The sequence below is a fragment of the Salvelinus alpinus genome, chromosome 7 (assembly GCF_045679555.1).
Source record: "Salvelinus alpinus chromosome 7, SLU_Salpinus.1, whole genome shotgun sequence".
Classification (NCBI taxonomy): domain Eukaryota; kingdom Metazoa; phylum Chordata; class Actinopteri; order Salmoniformes; family Salmonidae; genus Salvelinus; species Salvelinus alpinus.
The window spans coordinates 25,109,873-25,134,506 of record NC_092092.1 but is presented as its reverse complement, the minus strand read 5'-3'; the positions used below and the strand labels follow the sequence as shown (position 1 = coordinate 25,134,506).

General features: G+C 43.5%; 1 protein-coding gene across 10 annotated transcripts in view; it reads left to right on the top strand.

The window, feature by feature from the left end:
• sdk2b (sidekick cell adhesion molecule 2b) overlaps nt 1-23,067 on the top strand; it is a 464,977-nt gene extending 441,910 nt beyond the window's left edge. For 4 of the 10 annotated variants that reach the window (XM_071409554.1, XM_071409551.1, XM_071409549.1 and 1 more), the window contains 3 exons: nt 4,890-5,031; nt 13,843-13,899; nt 17,595-23,067. In XM_071409554.1, coding sequence (XP_071265655.1) covers nt 4,890-5,031; nt 13,843-13,899; nt 17,595-18,044 — 649 coding nt within the window. In that variant the 3' untranslated portion in view covers nt 18,045-23,067. The remainder of the gene's footprint in view (nt 1-4,889; nt 5,032-13,842; nt 13,900-17,594) is intronic. The other 6 variants (XM_071409557.1, XM_071409556.1, XM_071409555.1 and 3 more) reach the window with 3 other exon arrangements.
• Nucleotides 23,068-24,634: the final 1,567 nt, after the last annotated feature.

The following is a 24,634-nucleotide window of genomic DNA, read 5'->3' as shown; positions in this document are numbered from 1 at the left end:
CAGTGATACGTGAAGGAATGAGGGTGTGAGTTAAAGGAGCTTGAAGCACTCCCAGAGTGCACTGTGCTGTGGAACGCTAGAGCACCTATTGTTAATGAGTCCCACGGGCCTGAGGAAGGGGGCAGAGGAGGGGGTGATGTGGGGTGTATGGGTGGATTACACCCCTTAGGCATTCACTATACACCCACCCACCTACTACCCCTACTAGATTACTACCTCTGAGGGTTTAGAGCATGAGGTAGTCACCTCATACAAGTACTTGGGAGTATGGCAAGACTGTCCTTTTTATTTGTATTTGTATTTCACCTTTATTTCTCTCAGCACATATCAAAGCTGCAGGCAAGTTAAATCTAGACTTGGTTTCCTCTATCGTAATCGCTCCTCTTTCACCCCAGCTGCCAAACTAACCCTGATTCAGATGACCATCCTACCCATGCTAGATTACGGAGACGTAATTTATAGATCGTCAGGTAAGGGTGCTCTCGAGCGGCTAGATGGTCTTTACCATTCAGCCGTCAGATTTGCCACCAATGCTCCTTATAGGACACATCACTGCACTCTATACTCCTGCACTCTAACTGGTCATCTTTGTTAACCGTCGCAAGACCCACTGGTTGATGCTTATTTATAAAACCCTCTTAGGCCTCACTCCCCCCTATCTGAGATATCTACTGCAGCCCTCATCCTTCACATACAACACTCGTTCTGCCAGTCAGATTCTGTTAAAGGTCCCCAAAGCACACACATCCCTGGATCGCTGCTATTTTCAGTTTGCTGCAGCTAGCGACTGGAACAAGCTGCAACAAACACAAAAACTGGACAGTTTTATCTCAATCTCTTCATTCAAAGACTCAATCATGGACACTCTTACTGACAGTTGTGGCTGCTTTGTGTGATGTATTGTTGTCTCTACCTTCTTGCCCTTTGTGCTGTTGTCTGTGCCCAATAATGTTTGTACCATGTTTTGTGCTGCTACCATGTAGTGTTGCTACCATGTTGTTGTCATGTTGTGTTGCTACCATGCTATGTTGTCATGTGTTGCTACCTTGCTATGATGTTGTCTTAGGTCCCTCTTTATGTAGTGTTGTGTTGTCTCTCTTGTCGTGATGTGTGTTTTGTCCTATATTTTTTATTTATTTTTGACATTTTTAATCCCAGCCCCGGTCCCCGTAGGAGGCCTTTTGCCTTTTCGTCGGCCGTCATTGTAAATAAGAATTTGTTCTTAACTGACTTGACTAGTTTAATAAAGGATAAATACATTTTTAAAAATACAAAATTTGGTGGTTTACGAGAGGGTAAAGAGTGTGCTACTACCCCTCTACACTTGAGAACTGTTAAATATTTCACACCTCACTCAACAGTGGATGAGCGTCTGAGTGATGGGGGAAGAGAGGGAGGCGGAGGGTTAAGGGAGGGAGGGAGGGAGGGGAGGAGTGGGTCTTGAGCAGAGCTTCCTCTGAATTGTTAAACAAGAAGTTTATCATAATCTCCCACAGGGCCGACAATAACATTTCTTCACATTCACTCCTTAACCCTGTCTGCTCATAGCAGGGCTATCCCAGCCACGACTAATCTTGTGGAACCAGTCCTTACTCACAGAAGAGACTATTGTGGAACAGCCCAATGTGCATCTTGTTGTAACGTCTGGTGCGTGATATTAGCCCAGGACCAATAAGCAATTTGAATTAGTAGTGGAGATTTGTATAGATCTTACTGCAGAGGGGAGAATGTGATGGGACGAAGTTACAGGTTTGTCATTGAGAGTTTGTGTTGACATGTTATAACACAGTGAACTGCTTTTTATCTAAATGACGAAGGGAGTCTTGTCTATGTCAGTCTGGGGACGTTAAGGCCAACAGCAGACAGACATCAGACTTGGGCTGGGCTGGGATAGGCTCTGATCCAACAGCAAATGGACAGCAGACTTGCTCAGCAATTCCTCCAACGGCTCCAGGAAGATGGATGTTAGCGTTGTCCAGGTTCCAGACAGCTGGGACGTGACAGGGGAGACCTGAGCTAGCTCAACATGATCCGGACCTTATCTGGAGGAGCAAGGAGAATGTTGCAACTTATGTTGCAACTTGTATCACTTATCAAGCGGTGCAGTCCTTCATTAGTGACTGTGTGTCCTCCTCTATCTAACAGGGCTGTCAGCAAGGTCACAGTGGTGGAGGTTATAGGATCAAGGATCTACTAACAGCCATTTATGGGCCAAAATGAAAGGTCCTGAACTCCCCTTTCTGAAAAGTACTTTTACTCTCATGGCTAACTACCAGGAAGTTTGAAAAGACAGGCTGAGTTGGCGGGAGCTTATGTTCATGACAGCTCTTGTTAAACAACTTGGATGCAGTGAGAAGTGTTGCAGTAAAGTCATCTCAAGCAAATTTGGTGATACACAAAGCAACTCAAACAACATTGAAATTGCATCAATTATATCCTTTTCTTAAATTATTTTTTGATATACATTTCACATTTAGCATGTCTCTTGTGATGCTGTTCACAGCATCACTGACAGATGTGTTGACTTGACAACTGTGTCTGAGTTTTGACTGACCCTTCCGCCCCTTTTGTTCCATGCTGGCTGAAGACATAGCCAGCTAGTAACACCAGACACATATGAAAGAGATGAAAGAGTAAATATATAAGTATCTTTGCCATAGATGAATGGGGTAAACTTTTAATTATATTTGCTGACAACTTAGTCAGATATTGGCACCAGTAGAGTATGTAGCTATATAAACCACAACCCTCTGCAAACACACCTTCTATGATGTTGGTTATAAGGCGGTACTTATTTACATTAGGTAAGAGAATATTATGTTACCATTGGTGTATTAAAATGAGGGTTAAGGTGATGTCACCGTATCCCATTAATATTCCAACCTCCTGAATCCAAGTGTTTGACATGGGGAGGAGACCAGTAACTTTATGATCAAACTTCATCAATGTAGAAGCAGCAATTATTTTTCATACTTTGATCAGGTTTCCTTCAAATATCATCCAATTTCAAGAAAAAAATGTTTTGGACTGTTCATGACCTTTAACTTATAGAACATGTCAATAATACATGAATAGATTTCCATTGTGATCATTTCACTCCTGCATCCAAGAATATTACATGTAATCTTGTTACAAATTATTAACAGTATTAGATGTAATTGAATTGCAGCTCTCCGTGATTCTCTAGGGTTGGGATTTAGTTCAAATTTGTTAGTACCATGCTTGCGATTACTCCCCCCCACTCCCCCACACACACAATGTGTCTATTACAGAGCCCCAGATACAGCAGGACAAAAAATAAATACATGTACATTGCTTTTCTGGCGGGGGGGGGGGCTCCCCAATTGTCAAATGTTGGGGGATAATAGATTTGAAAGTCTAGGTTTAAGATTTTAGTTTCACTTCAAATGGGGGGGAGGGGGGTGTCAGAACAAACGCTCAGAGTTGAACATGTTTCAATCTTTTATTTCAAAGTTTGGTTTTGGGAATGCACTCAACCTCTAAACAAAATATTTGTGGAAAAAATACTTATGCAAAATAAGGTTGATTTTGGACTGTAAAACTGAACAGTTTGGTGTGGCCTGGGGGAGAGAGAGAGAAAGACAGTGAGGGAGAGAAAGAGGGGAGAGAGATTGAGAGAGGCTGTCCCGGCCTAACCAACCAGGGCCAATCATCAAAAACAGATGTCTGATTGTTTAACAGGCTTAGGGACAGAGGGAGGAGAATGTGGAGGAACTTATGCAGAACGCAAAGCCATCTTTTTTTCACCGAATTTTAAGAAGGACCCTTGAGTGCTTTGAGAGAGCTGTTCTGAGGGAACCACTTGTAGGTGTTGTGAGGTCTCTCTCTCTCCCCCTCTCGCTCTCATAACAAGCATTCTCAATACCCTCCCCTTGACCCTATCCACTACACTTATTCACTCACTCCACTGCTCATAAAGATCTCTCACTCCATACTCATAAATCGTGCTCTTGTAAACCTCCACTCCACACTTATCTATGAATGGAGAGGTTTTTAAAGTGTCACCCATGCTCCATGAAACATGGCTGTTGACTCTTACATGGATTTCACGGTTCATATGGATGATAACTTTTACAAGAGAGCGAACATAACCTAACCTACACATCCTGAGCCTTCCTATGTGACACTGCATGGGGATTGAACATAACCTAACCTACACATCCTGAGCCTTCCTATGTGAGACTGCATGGGGATGTCTGCCTATACAGTGAGCTCCTCCACTCCATAAGGGTTCAATTCATGAGTTGGTCACAAGGCTTTACTGAGCCATTGCATGCACAGGCAGCCCACAGTGTTTAATCAGAAGAGATGATTAATGCTGACTGCAGGCAGGCTGGGATCTAATGGCTGTCCCATGATCCTGATAATAAACAACCCTGCCCACTTCCCACCACTACCCAAACCAAAAGTCAATGTAGTGTCTCCATCAGATATTAGAGGGAACACTCTTTTTATCCCTTGAAAGTAGACTATCAGTGTTAAGTGCCTGGAGAGTTCAGTACATTTCACTGATCATCCGTGTGTATCCTTCAACTGTTTCCCTGATTCCTTTCATACAGTTTCTCTGTGCCATGTCACTCTGATGTGTGAGCGTGATTTTTTGTGTGATTTAATACAATTTGCTTAAAAGGATGGAACTTTCTGTTTCCAAAATGCTATATATCCATTTTCAGAAATGTTGGAAAATTAGCTTGTATTGTTTAAAAAACTTATGAAAGAGATTGGTGTGTTTTTTCACTATCTAATCATGGCATGGGGTTATTCGATGACAGCATGTATTTGTTTAAAATCCATCACTTGATGGTTTCATTTTACGGTATGTATATATATATATAAATATATATATAAATATGGTCCTGTCTCCTCAGGTCTCCTCCTCGGCCCAGCCCAGGCAGTCTAAACTACTCTGATGAGGATTTGAGCACCACCAAGTACAACGATCTGATCCCGGCTGAGAGCAGCAGCCTGACCGAGAAACCATCTGAGATATCAGACTCTCAGGTACCAACAGTATGTACTACTACTCTTAACGTCTCCCATCTCACTGTATGTCACACTGTCTGTCTGTCAACATATTGAATCCCTCTGCACCTCACCTTCACATTGATGCTATGCCCCTAGATGCTGATCTAGGGGTGTGGCAACAGCATTTCCCCCACTAATGGTTAAGATTAGTTCTGGGGGGTAGCAGCTATATCCTTGATCTGTACCTAGAGGAAACAGCACGCCAGAGTGATTGGCTCAGTACATTATCCAGGCACCTGGTTGTGATCTAATGTAACCTCGTCTGTGAGCACACTCAGGGCATTGATAGGTTTGGAAGTGAAATGTGTCCCATGTCTCTCCTGGTCTCTATGGGGCTGTCAGTCTGAGCTGGAGGCAGGTTCTGGGAGTAGGGCCAGTGGCCTGTGCCCAGCTCTGGTGGTGGTCGGAATCAAGCACAGAGGATGCACATGCACACATACACACAGACTGGAGTGTCGGCTGTGTTCTCAGGCCTAGACTGGATTCCTTCCACAGCCCTGTCCTCGTCTTGGGCAACCGTTACCCATAATGCCCCTCAATACCGGTCCCAGTCTGCTGTTGGCATCTGCTGAATCAGAGGGACAGACAGGGCTGGGGCCCAATGAACAGCTTTCATCAATGGACTGGATGTCTCTCTCGCTTCCTCTCTCTCATCTTTCTCTCTCTCTCTGCTTCTCCTCTCTCTCTTTATCTCCCTCTCTCTTTATCCCTCAGATCTCAAATGAAATTTGAATCTCGCCTTTCATTTTGATCTTTTTCCTGGCTAGCTCGTTTCCCCCTGTGTCTATACTGATCCCCTTGTTGCTGTTTTTGTTCACGCTCTTTCCCTCCTGTACTCTGCTCTTGTGGTTTGTGTGAAAACCCTGTGGTTGGTAGTCTGGTTTTGATGGCAGTCAGATGAAAGTGAGGGGAAAGCGGTTCTAAAATCCCCTGGTTTCAGCCTTCCTTCTATGTTTTCTTTCATCTTAGAATTTTCTACTCTAGCTTTCCCAAATGATCTAGGACTCTATTCCCTATATAGTGCACTCATTTTGACCAGAGCTCTATGGCACTGTAGTAGTGCACTATAAAGGGAATAGGATGCCATTTGGGATTCAGTTTCTACTAAATCCATCCCAGTGTGAATTCCAAAGAGCCAGAAGTCTCTCTCCACCTTATGGAAAGAAGCTTAGCTTCTTTCACATCAATGGAGAAATCTCCCACCCAATCAACTGCTACGGACAGGATCTTTCCCTACAACCAAAACATCCTCCAATATGAGACATTTTTACATGTCATCATCGGGCTGACATATCTACCGTTCCACACCCCTGTATTGTCAAACAAGTTCAACTACAGTAGCCATATCTAGCCCTCCAGCCCTCCAACAACCCCTGCCACCACCCCAGACTTAAGGGGGCCAGGCAGGAGTCCCATTTGATGGGCTTGGCAGCCCACAGAGCCTAGCCTGTTCCTCTTAGCCCCGCGGCTCCCCTGCCATCCCCTCTGACAGCACAGCCATATCATCACCCAGATGACCAGGAATGTGATGCTCCTTTGAAGTTTTATTGAGAGGATAACTCCAGGTCATCAGCTTTCACACACGCACACGTACACACGCATGGGTTGGGGTTGGGGCTGTCTTCATTAAGCCCTATAGGCCTCCAGTCCAGTCCTCCAGTGGCAGGTATAAGTTGGCTATTGTCTTCCTCTTAAGAAGGGATTTGGAAGAAAAATAAGTTAATGTGGGGTTGTCATGGCAACCAGGCCACCACAACTGTGCCTGGGCTGTCTGCAGGTAGACAAGACAAACAGTCTCCAGAAGCCAGGAGACAGTGTTGACTTAGGCGGTTTGTTCAGTCAAGTGTCACCGTCTCTCTGTGTGTCTGTGTGTGTGACACTCTGGATAGAGACCAGCGGTAGAGAATGGAATGAGCTCATCTCTGAGGCGATGGGAGATGGTTTGAAGATAATGGCTATGTCCCAAATGGCACCCTATTCCTTTTGTAGTGCCTTATTGCCCCATTTCAAAAGTAGTGCACTATAGAAGGAATAGAGTGCCATTTGGAACTCAGCCAGTGTGTTGCTCCATCATGGGAGAGGAAAGAAAATATCTGTGTGTCCTCCACCCATGGACGTTGTGTGTTACTGGAGCTGAGACATAGACACCACATTGAAAAACGTCTGCTGTGTTATGATTGTCTCCCATAACAACGCAGATGATAGTTTTGACTGGAACTACTCCGAGGGTTCGTCTGTAGCATTATTAAAATGCCATTAAGTCATATGATGTCACTTCCTGGAACCAAACAAAAATAGAATAGGATGTGAGTATGCTAGAGTCACTAAAACATAAAAAGATAGAGAAAGATTATTTTAATTAAATGTTGTTTTGTGTCTTCTCACTTTTGTTTTGTATTTCACTTGCTTTGGCAATGTAAACACGTTTCCATGCCAATAACGCCCCTTTGAATTGAATTGAGAGAGAAACAGAGGAAATACTTGACAATAAAAGACTATAATTCCTTACATAGATTTTTGATGTTAAACTGAGACAGCAATGTTACATTTTCAGACAATAGCCCAGATGTCTGTCCCTCTCAAATCTGTCAGAACTCTCTGATGAATATGTGCATCCTAAACAACAGCAGTGTGTGTGCAGGGGGGGTTAAAACTTTGTAGTCACACTAAATCCCTGTCTCAAATGATGTACAGCTGGATTTTAGGGGATTCCGCAATCAACTTTTTATAATCATATTTACACACACACGAACACACACTTACACGAGCGCATAAACACACACAAACACACCTAATCCTCCTCCCTCTGTACTGTCCTAGTGTTTGTCTGCTGCCTGGGGGTCCTGCTGTGCTCACTGTAACAATGATGAGAGTGAAATAGTGCACCCCCATCCTCCCTTTCTGTTATAATCTATCTATCTATCTATCTATCTATCTATCCATCTATCCATCTATCCATCTATCCATCTATCTATCTATCTATCTATCTATCTATCTATCTATCTATCTATCTATCTATCTATCTATCTATCTATCTATCTATCTATCTCCCTCTATCTCTCTCTATCTCTCTCTATCTCTTTCTATCTCTTTCTATCTCTCTCTTTCTCTCTCTCTCTCTCTTTCTCTCTCTCTCTCTCTTTCTCTCTCTTTCTCTCTCTCTCTTTCTCTCTCTCTCAGGGTGATAGGGTGTAGGGTTATGGAGGGGCTATGGGAGATTCTTTTAACCCCAATTCCCAAGATAAAGTTCACAACAGTTTGACAGCTAGAACAGCACTGAAGACCCAACTATGCATTCCACTCTTGCCCCCATCTATATTGAACAAAATATAAGCCCAACATGCAACAATTTCAACGATTTTACTGAGTTACAGTTCATATAAGGAAATCAGTCAAGTGAAATAAATTCCTTAGGTCCTAATCTATGGATTTCACATGACAGGGCAGTGGCGCAGCCATGTGTGGGCCTGGGAGGGCATAAGCCCACCCACTTGGGAGCCAGGCCCACCCACTGAGCAGCCAGGCCAAGCCAATCAGAATGAGTTTTCCCCCACAAAAGGGCTTTATTATTTATTACAGACATAAATACTCCTCAGTTTCATCAGCTGTTCAGTGGCTGGTCTCAGACGATCCTGCATGTAAAGTAACTGGATGTGGAGGTCCTGGGCTGGCGTGGTTATACGTGGTCTGCGGTTGTGAGGCCGGTTGGACGTACTGAGAAATTCTCTAGGACGACGTTTGAGGCGGATATGGAAGAGAAATTAACATTCAATTCTCTGGCAATAGTTCTGGTGGACATTCCTGCAGTCAGCATGCCAACTGCACACTCTCTCAAAACTTCAGACATCTGTGGCATTGTGTTGTGTGACAAAATTTCACATTTTAGAGTGGCCTTATTGTCCCCAGAAGAAGGTGCACCTGTGTAATGATCATGCAGTTTAATCAGCTTTTTGATATGCTACACCTGTCAGGTGGATGGATTATCTTGGCAAAGGAGAAACTCACTAACAGGGATGTCAACATATTTGTGCATAACATTTGAGAGAAATAAGCTTTTTGTGCGTATGGAACATTTCTGGGAACTTCTTTTCAGCTCATGAAACATGGGACCAACACTTTACATGTTGTGTTTATATTTGTTTAGTGTATTCTAGGGCAACGAGTCTTCTGAGAAGACTAGAGATTTTCTCAGAGAATACTGTATGTCACTTTGACTCCACACCTTCTGTATCTCTGTCTCCATAAAGAAGCTTGTCTTTATCCCTGGGTGTTGAGAGTTTTATCTCTAGGAGGACGAGGTCAATGGGATTTCTGACCTATTTTGAGTGTTATTCCATCTCTATTTCTTTTCCTAAGACATCTTTTTTCAGACCAGTTTCCTTCAAGTCATTAGCGAAAGAAAAAAAATGTTCACCTTTATTTAACCTGGTAGGCCAGTTGAGAACAAGTTCTCATTTACAACTGCGACCTGGCCAAGATAAAGCAAAGCAGTGTGATACAAACAAAAACGCAGAGTTACACATGGAATAAACAAACGTACAGTCAATAACACAATAGAAAAAATCTATATACAGTGTGTGCAAATGAGGTAAGATTAGGGAGGTAAGGTAATAAATAGGCCATGGTGGCGAAATAATTACAATTTAGCAATTAAGCACTGAAGTGATAGATGTGCAGAAGATGAATGTGCAAGTAGAGATACTGGGGTGCAAAGGAGAAAAAAAAATATATATATATGGGGATGAGGTAGTTGGATGGACTATTTACAGATGGGCTATGTACAGGTGCAATGATAATGAGCTGCTCTGACAGCTGATGCTTAAAGTTAGTGAGGGAGATATAAGTCTCCAGCTTCAGTGATTTTTGATATTCGTTCCAGTCATTGGCAGCAGAGAACTGGAAGGAAAGGCGGCCAAAGTAGGAATTGGCTTTGGGGGTGACCAGTGAGATATATCTGCTGGAGCACGTGCTACGAGTGGGTGCTGCTATGGTGACCAGTGAGCTGAGATAAGGCGGGGCTTTACCTAGCAGAGACTTATAGATGACCTGGAGCCAGTGGGTTTACAGTCTAACCAGACACCTAGGTATTTGTAATTGTCCACATATTCAGAACCGTCCAGAGTAGTGGTGCTGGACGGGCGGGCAGGTGCGGGCAGCGATCGGTTGAAGAGCATGCGTTTAGTTTTACTTGCATTTAAGAGCAGTTGGAGGCCACGGAAGGAGAGTTGTATGGTATTGAAGCTTGTCTGGAGGTTAGTTAACACAGTGTACAAAGAAGGGCCAGAAGTATACAGATGATGTCGACAGCAGCATATTTTAGCAATTCATCAGCATAAAATTTCAACCTTAAGTTGCTATCAACGCGAAAATGAAAACCACCCTCCGCCAAAGAAAACGGCAGTCAGAAATATTCCACATGTTAATGAGATGAAGTCTTAATCTCTCTAGATACTCTAGTTACTTAACATAATAATTATGCAAAGAGCAGTCTTGGATCTGCCACTGGCTGGTATGGTGTCTCTCTCTTTTCCTTAGATAGAAGGGTAACTCCCCCGGGGACTGTGTAGAGCTGAGTTTCATGCCTAAAGCCTTGGCCCATTCATAGCATCTCCCCTAATTAGCCTTTAATGTGTTCGAAGGAATCACCATTTCACAGGCTGTACCACCTCAGGGCATAATTTAACGCATCTTATTTTAGTGTAGATCCCACAATAGGACCCTTGAGTTTCTTTTGGACAAGGATGTGGAATGGAGAGAGTGAGGAAGGGAAAGGAGGGAGGGTGGAAGAGAGGGAGTGAGGAAGGGAAAGGAGGGAGGGTGGAAGAGAGGGAGTGAGGAAGGGAAAGGAGGGAGGGTGGAAGAGAGGGAGGGAGTGAGGAAGGGAAAGGAGGGAGGGTGGAAGAGAGGGAGGGAGTGAGGAAGGGAAAGGAGGGAGGGTGGAAGAGAGGGAGGGAGTGAGGAAGGGAAAGGAGGGAGGGTGGAAGAGAGGGAGGGAGTGAGGAAGGGAAAGGAGGGAGGGTGGAAGAGAGGGAGGGAGTGAGGAAGGGAAAGGAGGGAGGGTGGAAGAGAGGGAGTGAGGAAGGGAAAGGAGGGAGGGTGGAAGAGAGGGAGTGAGGAAGGGAAAGGAGGGAGGGTGGAAGAGAGGGAGTGGTGGATGGTAACATTTCAGGAGAACGAAACATCTGTTCCCCACACACTCCAAAGCCCTAGTGAGGGTGTGCCGGAGTGGGATGCAATCCAGTGTGTCAACCAGCTACACACACACACACACACATGCATGCACATAACACAAACTTCCCACGCTCAAAGTCTGTACACAAACATGCACAGCAGCAGCATTTCAGGACACAGCGTTAGCAAATACTTCTGGAGTGAGGTAATGTCACTTGACTTGGAGAGGCTTAATCTGTTCTGAGATCAGTGTGAGGGCTGCTTTGCTCGTTTGTCTCTTGTTGTGTTGCTGAAAGTGGAGGAAGCATGACAAGAATGCCTTTCATTCGGTCCCATCGCTGCCTAGTGGGGTTGAAGTGCTTACAATGAAGCTACAATGCTATAATGGGACACTCAGAGACCATTGATACTTCACATTGGATGATGCAAAACTTTTTATAGGGAATTTCCTCACTAGAGAGAAAAATTTTCATGTAACTAATGATATTACCACAAGATTTATTCGCTAAGCAACTCAAATTAAGTTAGGAAACTGTTAAACAGTGTGCTATATCCCTGTCTACTGAAGTGGTTTTAAAAGCTGAGGACTTTGCTGTATGCAATATCTGTTTTTGATTCACTGTAGAAAGAAAAGAAGAGGAGAAAGAGAGCACAGAGGAGGAGGGTGATTTTTCTTGGAATCAGATAGCCGTGGCCTTTGATTTATCGCTGTCGTCAGCTCCTCTGGCAGTTCTAAATTCTTTTGACATACATTAATATAGTAGTTTGGCATGAAAGCTGTAGTGGATGATGAGAGGTGGGGTATTGGGGGGCGATGGGGGCGTGGGGGCAGGGAAGGATGGAATATGAGCGTGGCCATGTGTAACACAGGTGCAGTAGTACAATAGCATGAGAGCTGAGTGTGCTCTCTGCTTTGTCTGTGGAACATCAGGGGCCAATGGCAGCGCCCTGGGGGGAGGGGGGCAGGAGGACAGGGAGAAAAGGAGAGAGAGAGGAACATTTGTGAGTGTAATGTTTACTGTTTTTATTGTTTTTTTCACTTCTGTTTATTATCTATTTCGCTTACTTTGGCAGTGTGACATATGTTCCCAATGCCAATAAAGCCCTTAAATTCTATTTAATAGAGAGAGAGAGTACACAGTGGCAAAATACTTGACCACTGTGACTGACCCAAAATTACGGTAAGCTTTGCTTTGCTATTGAGTAAGGTCACCGTAGACAGACTTGGCCCTCAAGAGAAGACAGGCACACTGCCTACAGAATGAGGTGGAAACTGAGCTGCACTTCCTAACCTCCTGCCAAATGTATGTATGAATTTGAAAACAAATCCAATTTTGATCAAGTCCCATATCTACTGGCTGAAATACCACAGTGTGCCATCACAGAAGCAGTATTTCTGACCTGTTGCCACAAGAAAAGGGCAACCAGTGAAGAACTTACACCATTGTAAATACAACCCATATTTATGCTTATTTATTTTCCCTTTTGTACTATTTGCACATCGTTACAAGAGAGAGAGAGAGAGAGAGAGAGAGAGAGAGAGAGAGAGAGAGAGAGAGAGAGAGAGAGAGAGAGAGAGAGAGAGAGAGAGAGAGAGAGAGAGAGAGAGAGAGAGAGAGAGAGAGAGAGAGAGAGAGAGAGAGAGAGAGAGAGAGAGAGAGAGAGAGAGAGAGAGAGAGACTTGAAACACTCCAAATCAGCGCCACCATCCCTGGGCTGCTGAAAACGGACACTATCTGGAAAAGAAAAACTCTTTGTTACACTATCTTTTGTTATATGCTGCCTTAGCATTTTAGCTGAACATGATGAAAGCTACTGCCCTTGGTATGAGATAGCATTTTAGCATCTTTGGCTGTGATTGGCAGCTTTCTTTAGGGCCGATTGGGTGATCATGAACAGACCCCACAGAGTGGTAAAAGAGTTGTTTCTTGGTTGTTCATCTGGAATGTCGGGTGTCACGAAACAAAGGAGCATAGGCCCCGCATCTAGCAAAGACACAAGTGAAGGGTTCAGCGACTAGAATGTGCCTATTGGAAATACTCAAATTCCTGTTGTGATTGTTTGAATGAAATGGAGAGGAACATTGGGTGGCAGCCTACATCCTGAGGTTGGGCAGGAAGTTCACAGAATACATTCTATAATAATAATACAATTCTGTGGGTGTTTATAGTTGTCCTATTTCACACACGTACAAGTGTGTATAACACGCATGTAAATTGGAAACGTGTTTTTTGCATATCCCAACTCCCCCGACACACCCTCGGAGAGCGGGGCCACAGGCTTGTTTGTCAGATCAGTTTTAGGTGGTGGGTGTCAGGTATGGCTGGTAGAACAAGTGGTCCTCAGTTGGTAGAGCGTGACGCTTGCCAGTCTGGGCTGTGGGTTCGGTTACCAATACGGAAATTGGATGCACACACTGCTGTACGTTGCTTTGGATAAAAGCGTCTCCTAAATGGCATATTTTATTATGTTATTAAGGGAGGTGAGTTGACCGGTGTAGCGCCTCTTAAAGTGGTGGTGATGATGGTCCCAAAGAGGGATCTGAACCAAAGAGGTATCATGGTGGCCGTCATACTGTACTGTGGTGTTTTAAACCATGCATGTCTTTGTCCATGTCACCCATAGGAGGCCCTCGTGTTCTCGTATGGGACGGGTGGCCTGCGTGTGCTTCCACTAAACTGGGTGAGGATATGTGGCTTTCTGCCTGCTTGTGTGTCTGTAGACTGGTAGTAGGAGACTGACTTATCGCTAGCCCCCATCCCCCTTGCTCCTCTCTTCCTCTTCTCCTCTCTTCTCCTCTCCTTCCGTAAAACTCCTCTAGGATCCTGTGGTATCTCTCCTGTGTCTTCCTGGTGTCGTACTGTGTATGATGGATGCCCATAGTAGATGTTAGCTCAACATGTGGCTGTTGTAGTGATGATGGTTTTAACGTTAAACCCAGTCATTCAACCCTTGTGTTAATGATCTGATTACTCTGCACGTCCAGTAACGAGTCACCCTCCTCTCCAATCATGATCATGCATAGACAACCTTGTGTGTTTGGTGGTGGGTGGGTGTGGGTGTGGGTGTTTGGTGGTGGGTGTGGGGGCGTACGTGTGGGTGTTTGGTGGTGGGTGTGTATGTTATCGAAAGACACTTTGCTCTGAACATCCCAATAACACACATTATCACATCTCTAACTTCTCAGGGAAATACAATGCCATCATAAAGTATTCACACCCCTTGTCTTTTTCCACATTTTGTTGTATTACAGCCTGAATTAAAAATGGATTCCATTGAGATGGTGTGTCACTGATCTACACACAATAGCCCATAATGTCAAAGTGTAATTATGTTTTTAGAAATTTGTACAATAAAAATGAAAAGCTGAAATGTCTTGAGTCAATAAGTATTCAACCCCTTTGTTATGGCAAGCCTAAATAACTTCAGGAGTAACAATTTTCTGAACAAGTCAGATAATAAGTTGCATGGACTAACTCTGTGTGCAATAATGGTGTTTAACATGATGTTTTAATTACTACCCAATCTCTATATCCCACACATACACATACAGTGCATTCTGAAAGTATTCAGACCTCTTCCGTTTTTGCACATTTGGTTACGTTACAGCGTTATTCTAAAATGTATTCAAGAAAAAAAATCATAATCAATCTACAAACAATACCCAATTATTACAAAGCAAAAAATAGTTTCTTTGCAAATGTATAAAAATAAAAAATAAACAGAAATAGCTTATTCAGACCCTTTATATTAGACTCGAAATTGAGCTTAGGTGCATCCTGTTTCCATGAGATGTTTTTACAACTTGATTGGAGACAATCTGTGGTAAATTCAATTGATTGGACATTATTTGGAAAAGCATACACCTGTCTATATAAGGTCCCACAGTTGTCAGTGCATGTCAGAGCAAAAACTAAGCCCTGAGGTCAAAGTAATTTTCCGTTGAGCTCCGAGACAAAATTGTGTCGAGGCCCAGATCTGTGGATGGGTACCAAAAATTGTCTGCAGCATTTAAGGTCCTCAATAACATAGTGGCTTCCATCATTCTTAAATGGAAGAAGGCAGGGACTGCGAGATTAATTAGGATCGAAGGGAAAGATGAATGGAGGAAAGTATAGAGAGATCCTTCATGAAAACCTGCTCTAGAGCACTCAGGACCTCAGACTGGGGCGAAGGTTCACCTTCAAACAGGACAACGACCCTAAGCACACAGCCAAGACAACGCAAGAGTGCGCTGGGACAAGTCTCTGAATGTCCTTGAGTGGCCCAACCAGAGCTTGGACTTCAACCCGATCGAACATCTCTGGACCTGAAAATATCTGTGCAGCAACGTTACCCATCCAGCCTGACAGAGCTTGAGAGGTTCTGCAGAGAAGAATGGGAGAAACTCCCCAAATACGGTTGTGCCAAGCTTGTAGCGTCACACCCAAGAAGACTCAAGGCTGTAATCGCTACCAAAGGTGCTTCAACAAAGTACTGATTAAAGGGTCTGAATACTTATGTAAATGTGATATTTCTGTTGTTTAAAACAAAAATGCAAACATTTCTAAAAACCTGATTTTGCTTTGTCATCATGGGGTATTGTGTGTAGATTGATGAGGGGGGAAAACTATTTAATACATTTTAGAACATGGCTGTAGCGTAACAAAATGTGGAATAAGTCAAGGGGTCTGAATATTTTCCAAATGCACTGTATCTGTAAGGTACCTCAGTTGAGCTTGTCAATTTCAAGTACAGATTCAACGACAAAGACCAGGGATGTTTTCCAGTGGCTCGCAAAGAAGGGAACCTATTGATAGATGGGTAGAAGGGGAAAAAAGCAGACATTGAATATCCTTTTGAGCATGGGGAAGTTATTAATTACACTTTGTATGGTGTATCGATACACCCAGTCACTCTAAAGATACAGGCGCCCTTCCTAACACAGTTGATGGAGAGGAAGGAAACCGCTCAGATATTTCACCACAAGGCCAATGGTGATTATTATTATTTTATATTATTATTTTTTGTATTTTCTCCCCAATTTCGTTCTTGTCTCATCGCTACATATCCCCAACGGGCTCGGGAGGCGAAGATTGAGTCATGCATCCTCTGAAACATGACCTGCTAAACACCCGCCCGCTTAACCCAGAAGCCAGCCGCACCAATGTGTCGTAGGAAACACTGTTCACCTAACAACCAAGTTCAGCCTGCAGGCGCCCGGCCTTCCACAAGGAGTCGCTAGAGCGCGATGAGCCAAGTAAAGCCCCCGGCCAAACCCTCCCCTAACCTGGACGACGCTGGGCCAATTGTGCGCCGCCCTATGGGACTCCCGATCACAGCCGGTTGTGATACAGCCCGGGATCGAAAACTGGTCTGTAGTGATGCCTCTAGCACTGGGATGCAGTGCCTTAGACTGCTCGGGAGGCCCGCCAATGGTGATTTTAAACCAGTTACAGAGTTAAATGGCTGTGGTAGGAGAAAACTGAGGTTGGATGAACAACATTGTAGTTACTACACAATACTAACCTAAATGACGGAGTGAAAAGAAGGAAGCCTATACAGAATAAAAATATTCCAAAACATGCATCCTGTTTGCAATAAGGCACTAAAGTAATACTGCAAAAAAATGTGGCAAAGGAATTTACTTTTAGTCCTGAATACAAAGCATTATGTTTGGTGCAAATCCAACACAACACATATTTTGAAGCCTGGTGGTGGTTGCATCATGTTATGGGTATGCTTGTCATCCACAAGGTCTAGGGAGTTTTTTAGGAAAAAAATAAATGGAATAGAGCTGAGCACAGGCAAAGTCCTAGAGCAAAACCTGCTTTCCAATAGACACTGGGAGACAAATCCACCTTTCCGCAGGACTATAACCTAAAACACAAGGCCAAAATGTAATATACACTGGATTTACATACCAAGACGACATTGAATGTTCCTGAGTGGCCTAGTTACAGTTTTGACTTAAATTGGCTTGAAAATCTATGACAATACTTGACAGAGCTTGAAGAATATATATATTTTTTATAATGGGCAAAGAAAGATGTTGCTGTAATCACTGCCAAAGGTGATTCTAACATGTATTGATTCAGGGGGTTGAATACTCATCTAATCAAAATATATTTGTGTTTTATTTTCCATTAAAAAATGATATTGTAATTTTAATTACACTTTGACATTACAGAGTATTTTGTGTAGATCGTTGACAAAAAAAGACAAATCAATTTTAATTACACTTTGTAACACAACAAAATGTGGAAAAAGTCAAGGGGTGTGAATTCTTTCTGAAGGCATTGTATGTGCTAGTATTCTGATAATAACTCCTCTCTCCCTCCCCCTGTCCCATCACCCCCACTCCTCTCCCTCTTCCCTCTCCCCCTCTCCCCTCTCAGGGCAGTGACAGTGAGTACGAGGTGGACCAGAACAGACAGAAGACCCACTCTTTCGTGAGCCACTACATCAGTGACCCAACCTACTACAACTCCTGGCGCCGCCAACAGAAGGGCATTTCCCGGGCTCAAGCCTACAGCTACACTGAGTCAGAGTCAGGCGACCCAGAGCCCTGCGCCCCGCCACCACCCCTGCCCCCATTGCCACCCCAGCTCACCTCCACCACCCCTCCGCTTAAGCTCCAGACCCAGGGTCAACCTCAGGGCCTCCCGCCCCAGGGCCAGGGTAGTCTCTTCAGGCCGAAAGGCAGCCGGACTCCGACCCCCTCTCAGCAGCTCTCCACCTCCACCCCCTCCAGCCACTCCAACACCCTGTCCTACTGGCCCCCCAGCAGCCCCAGCCCGGCCCCTGGATCTCGGGCCCCAATTGCCGGGTTCTCTTCCTTCGTTTGATGCAGAGAGAGGGATCCGTGCTCCCTTCTGAAAACAAAGCCCAACCCGCCACCCAATGTGTGTTTGTTTAGAGAGTAAACACCCAACACACAACAAACAAACCCTCGAAGTCTATCATTTTCATTTTGGTTTCTGTCATGGCTGGTGTTATTCAAAACAATTCTTGCTTGTATTTCTTTTTATTACTGAGTTATGTTTTAAGGATCATACTGTATACAGACAGGACAGAAGTTACATACTTTCTTTCAGTACTTTTTTCCTCTTGTGTGCGTGCGTGTGCTGGTATAGTTTTATTTTCATTTTTTAATGACGACAGCTACTGAGACAGCTCCTTAGAACATGATAGTATCTATTCGCTTTTCTGTTAGTGCTGCTGCTTGATCAAGTTGCATGAGGTTTCTTTTGGTATTATTTATTTTTATTTTTCATTGTTACACTTCTACACACATTCAACAAGAGAATAATCTAGTTAGGTTCTGTAAAAAGTCAAGATATTCTTGTAAAAAAATATCTAGAAGACGATAAAAGTGTCATGGCGTCGATCCCCACTCGGATAACAAGCACCAATGGAAGTGGGATCCCAAAATGGAGCCATACAAGCGAATTTGAATGATAGAGAGAGGCACAGGGTATAGAAAGGACAAAGTGATGAAAGTGAAAAACAAGGAGGAGGGGGGAAATTGAGGCCGAAATGAGCCCACCATTATTCTGGCGGTTTTGAGATGCCGGGGCCTGTCCAATTTGCCCAAAGATCTATGGACCATGAACCTCCTTGGAATCAGCTCTCTGCCGTGGCATAGCCTATAGCACATGCACAATTGAGTCTGACAGCATTTCGATGTCACAGGCAAGTCACATCTCTGTGTCTCTGTGCTGTACGTACTATACAAGGGCCCGGTCGCCTCGCCAGGGAGGAGATGGGAAATGAAGGGAAATGTACTATATGTCTAAAGAGAACATTTTCAGGTTGGTCTTCAAGTTGTTTATTTCATTGTCCTTCAGTGTATCAGACATGCATTGGTTGATTATAAATAGGGATTAATATTGTCCGTAAAAATTACCACTTTTCCTTCCCGACAAACTTACAAGCCCTTCCCGGGAATAATGTTATTCCCGTTCAAACCGGAAATGCTATTTTAAAGCATATATTACCAGCAAAAAATATCTGACAGAGTTATACCACTGTAAATTGATAAATATACACAGGAATCTAACAGTTACTTGTTGTATTTGTTGCATTAGACAAGTTATCTCAGTCAACACACATAAGTATATGAACCCTTTGGAATTACCTGGATTTCTGCATAAATTGGTCATAACATTTGTTCTGATCTTCATCAAAATCACAACAATAGACAAACACAGCCTGCTTAAACTAATAACACACAAGCAATTATACGTTTTAATGTCTTTATTGAACACACCGTGTAAACATTCACAGTGCAGGGTGGGAAAGGTATGTGAACCCTTGGATTTAATAACTGGTTGACCCTCCTTTGTCAGCAATAACCTCAACCGAACGTTTTCTGTAGTTGCGGATCAGACCTGCACAACGGTCAGGAGACATCTTGGACCACTCCTCTTTACAAAACTGTTTCAGTTCAGCAATATTCTTGGGATGTCTGATGTGAACCGCTCTCTTGAGGTCATGCCACAGCATCTCAATCGAGTTGAGGAAAGGACTCTGACTGGGCCACTCCAGAAGGCTTATTTTCTTCTGTTGAAGCCATTCTGTTGTTGATTTACTTCTGTGTTTTGGGTCGTTGTCCTGTTGCATCACCCAACTTGTATTGAGCTTCCATTGGCGGACAAATAGCGTTACATTCTCCTGCAAAATGTCTTAATAAACTTGGGAATTCATTTTTCCGTCGATGATAGCAAGTTGTCCTGGCTCTGAGGCAGCAAAGCAGCCCCAAACCATGATACTCCCTCCACCATGCTTTACAGTTGGGATGAGGTTTTGATGTTGGTGTGCTGTGCCTTTTTTTCTCCACACATAGTGTTGTGTGTTCCATCCAAACAACTCAAGTTTAGTTTCATATGTCCACAGAATATTTTGCCAGTGTGGAACATCTAGGTGCTCTTTTGCGAACTTCAGACGTTCAGCAATGTTTTTTTTGGACAGCAGTGGCTTCTTTCGTGGTGTCCTCCCATGAACGCCATTCTTGTTTGGTGTTATACGTATCGTAGACTCGTCAACAGAGATATTCGCATGTTCCAGAGATTTTGGTAAGTCTTCAGCTAACACTAGAATTCTTCTTAACCCCGCATTCTGCGCTGTGCTCTTGCAGTCATCTTTGCAGGACGGCTACTCATAGGGAGAGTAGCAACAATGTGGAACTTTCTCCATTTATAGACAATTTGTCTTACCGTGGACTGATGAACATCAAGGCTTTTAGAGATACTTTTGCAACCCTTTCCAGCTTTATGCAAGTCAACAATTCTTAATCTTATGTCTTCTGATATGTCTTTTGTTCAAGGCATGGTTCACATCAGGCAATGCTTCTTGTGAACAGCAAACTCACATTTTGAGAGTGTTTTTTATAGGGCAGGGCAGCTCTAACCAACATCTCCAATCTCGTCTCATTGATTGGACTCCAGGTTAGCTGACTCCTGACTCCAATTAGCTTTTTGGCAAAGTCATTAGCCTGGGAGTTCACATACTTTTTTCCAAACTACACTGTGAAAGTTTAAATGATGTATTCAATATCGACAAGAAAAAAACAATAATTTGTATGCTATTAGATTAAGCACACCGTGTTTGTCTATTGCTGTGACTTAGATGAATGACCAATTTATCCAGATAATTCTAAAGGTTTCACATCCTTTTTGACACTGTATTTTAGTTGTAATATAGGACAATGACGCACTGTTGGCCTACTGATAAAATATTATGAGCTTATTACAGCCTAGTGGAAATTATATTCATTTTAGCCTACCATTTACTGAAATATTTCAGCCAGCTTGTTGTTACTTTCCCTCTCCCCTTGCACCTGGCTATCAGTGGATTGCAGGAAGGTTGTGGCTGTTTTTACTTCATGGTAATCTGCTTATTGTGGTGACTTGGTCTCAGGGAACATATCCGATGCTGCACTAAACAAACAGATAAGCAAATGGCCGCAATAGCGGCGGAGATTCAGCACCATGGATGGAGCCGCAGTTTATAAATTTCCCGCAAATCTGACTTTAAAGTCAAGCCCGTGACCTCGCTTCTGTTAGTGTAACATCATGGAACAACGTTGCAAATGTCTATTTCCTCTTGAGTGCTTTTGCAGGCACAATGTATCAGCCTTTTTGTTAACAGTGAGAAGCAGTTTATATTTTGGAGCTTCTGCCAGTGTCACACAGCTAAAGTTAGGAGATTTGTGAATGTGAGATGGAGACTGCGTACCATAACTACGTTGAGAGGTCGCGTGTAGCCTGCTACAGTTTCATGATAGTCAACAATGCCAGTTAAAAATTAAAAGACATTTATTGGGGACTTGTGTTGAGTAGACTGAATTGGTAGGCAGCTTGTGTTGTGATCCCTAGACTAATGTGTGAATGAAGTTGGATAGTTAAAATCCATTTCATGCAGATATTCGCACATGAGTATTTTGTATTTTTCCAAAGAAATTATATATTATTGTTCCAGAGATCGTAATTTTTTCTTCTCGAGAATCGGGAAGGAGCTTGGGATCCCTGATTCCTGTGTTAATCCCTAATTATAACATAGTTATTGTGAGATCTGACACCACTTAAGAATACAGACTGCTGAATGGGACCTTACCAGGGTCTGCGGCACAAATGGCACCCAATTACCTACATAAATAAATAGTGCATAAAATAGTGCACATCCCACATGTCATTACTACTACAGGGGCTCATCAGCCACTATGAGCCTTCCCTTGATCTGACAGGTGGTGGGTGGGAAGACATCTAAAAGCTCTACCTACCCTGCTGATCTAACCTACCCTGTGGAGTCACGACTCACTCACAACCCTCATCAACACACCGTCACCGCACTTGCCCAGTGGCCCACAACAACAACATCAGACAGTGACATTGTCCTGCTTCCACATCAAACTATAAAGAGTGGAAGTTATAAAAACACAGCCAGCATCTTAAGTGTTCTTTGAGTTCAATGGTTCCTACATGCGGGCACACAGAGAGGAGCAGGCTCAGACACTGGGGCCATTTTTAAAAACAGACAGAAAATAGACAGTTCCGCTGGTCTCCACAGAGTTTTCAAACCCAGAGTAGATTCAAGGCAAAGTCTTAACATGTCATTACTTCCACCCTGTGAAAGTGATACTGACACTTTTTATTTTAGTCAAAAAACAACTTTATATCGAAGGAGTGTTTTTGATTTGACGGCCCGCACGTGAGCTTAGCTAGCTAACGTCGCCATGACATCGCCTACAAACGTGATCGGGGATTTCTATTGGAGAAGCAGTTTCTGGAGGTCTTCATCTATAGGCCCTTTGGGATCTCTCTCATTTGGCTCAGATGCTGCTCTCTGTCAGTGACATTATCATGGGAAGTCTTTGAGCTCGCGCAAAGAGATGTCATGGAATGGATTCACCTCTCTCTCACGTTGTGTATCAATGATGATGATGAGGATGAAGATGATGACGAGCGAAATGCACAATGCAGGTGTGACTGACTGTAAGTCCTATTTGAATATGAGACTATTGTCTGTGCTGATGTGTGATTATTGATGATAACACTTCTTCAACATTAGCATTATCCACTGTGTGTCTGGATACAAGAGACTGTACAGGATTCCCAGGAGAAGAAGAGGGAGGGTAGGTAGGTACTGCCCAACTGGCGCCTGCCCTCCATGGCCAGCTGAAAAGTCACATACATTTAAGTACAGACTCAGTGGTGGTGTAGTCACAGTTGTATCATAATTCCAAAATTCTCATCTGCTTTTTTCTCTGTGGGGTGATTTCACTGTACGCAAAATAAGCCTATCATTATACTAAATCTGAATGGATATATGATCACGGTACATTTCCAAAATAAATTATTTTTCAATGGGTTTCCTGGTACTGTATGGATACTGTAAAGGAGGGGAAGTGATGGAAATAGTGGGGGAGGAGTAGACAAATAGGGGAGGGGTTGATGTGAATGGAGAGTGTTCTTGAAATTGTATGAGTGTAACCCTGGTAAAATACACTGAGACAGCGTTAAGCGTTAACAGTGAATGTGTAATTATGTATAATATAATGTGTCATGATAAAAACAGCCTAAAGTGTTCTTTGAGTTCAATGGTTCCTACATGTGGGGTCACACAGATAGGAGCAGGCTCAGACACGGGGGCCATTTTGAAAAACAGACAGAGAATAGGCACATCTGCAGGTCTCTCACTTGGATCAGGTGCTGCTCTCTATTAGTGACATCATAATCGTGGACAGGAAGCCTTTGAGCCGGCGCCAAGAGATGATGTCATGGAATGGATTCACCCCTTTCTCTCACGTTGTGGAACGACGATGATGGTGATGATGACGATGATGAAATGCACAATGCAGGTGTGACTGACTGTGAGTCCTATCTGAATAGGGGACTGTTGTCTGTGCTGACATGTGATAATTGATGATAACACTTCTTCAACATAAGCTTTATACAAAGCATCCACTGTGTGTATGGATACAAGAGACTGTACAGGAGGCCCAGGAGAAGAAGAGAGAGGGTAGGTAGGTACTGCCCGTGTGGCGCCTGCCCTCCATGCCCAGCTGAAAGGGCACTTCACATATAGGTAACTGCCAAAATAATGGAAACACAAGTGAACGAGGGATACAAACTATATTGAAAGCAGCATGCTTCCACACAGGTGTGGTTCTTGTGTTAATTAAGCAATTAACATCCCATCATGCTTAGGGTCATGTATAAAAATGCTGGCCAGCCATTAGTTTGGCTACCATGGCTATGCCCCTATAGGATGACAATGTCCCCATCCGCAGGGCATGAGTGGTCACTGAATGGTTTGATGAGCAAGACAAGAATGCAAACCATATGCCATGGCCATCTCAGTCACTTATGGGAGATTCTGGAGCGGCGCATGAGACAGCGTTTTTCACCACCATCAACAAAACACCAAATTATGGAATTTCTCGTGGAAGAATGGTGTCGAATCCCTCCAATAGAGTTCTCATCTGCTTCTTTCTCTGTCGGGTGATTTCACTGTACGCATTATACAGAATCTGAATGGATATACACTATATATACAAAAGTATGTGGACCTCTTCAAATGAGTGGATTCAGCTATATCAGCCACACCTGTTGCTGACAAGTTTATAAAATCGAGCACACGGCCATGCAATCTCCATAGACAAAGATTGGGAGTAGAATTGCCTTACTGAAGAGCTCAGTGACGTTCAAAGTGGCACCGTCATAGGATGCCACCTTTCCAACAAGTCAGTTCCTAAATTGTCTGCCCTGCTAGAGCTGCCCCGGTCAACTGTAAGTGCTGTTATTGTGAAATGGAAACATCTAGGAGCAACAACAGCTCAGCCGTGAAGTGGTAGGCAATACAAGCTCACAGAATGGGGCCACTGAGTGATGACGTGCGTAGCGCGTAAAAATCGTCTATTCTCGGTTGCAACACT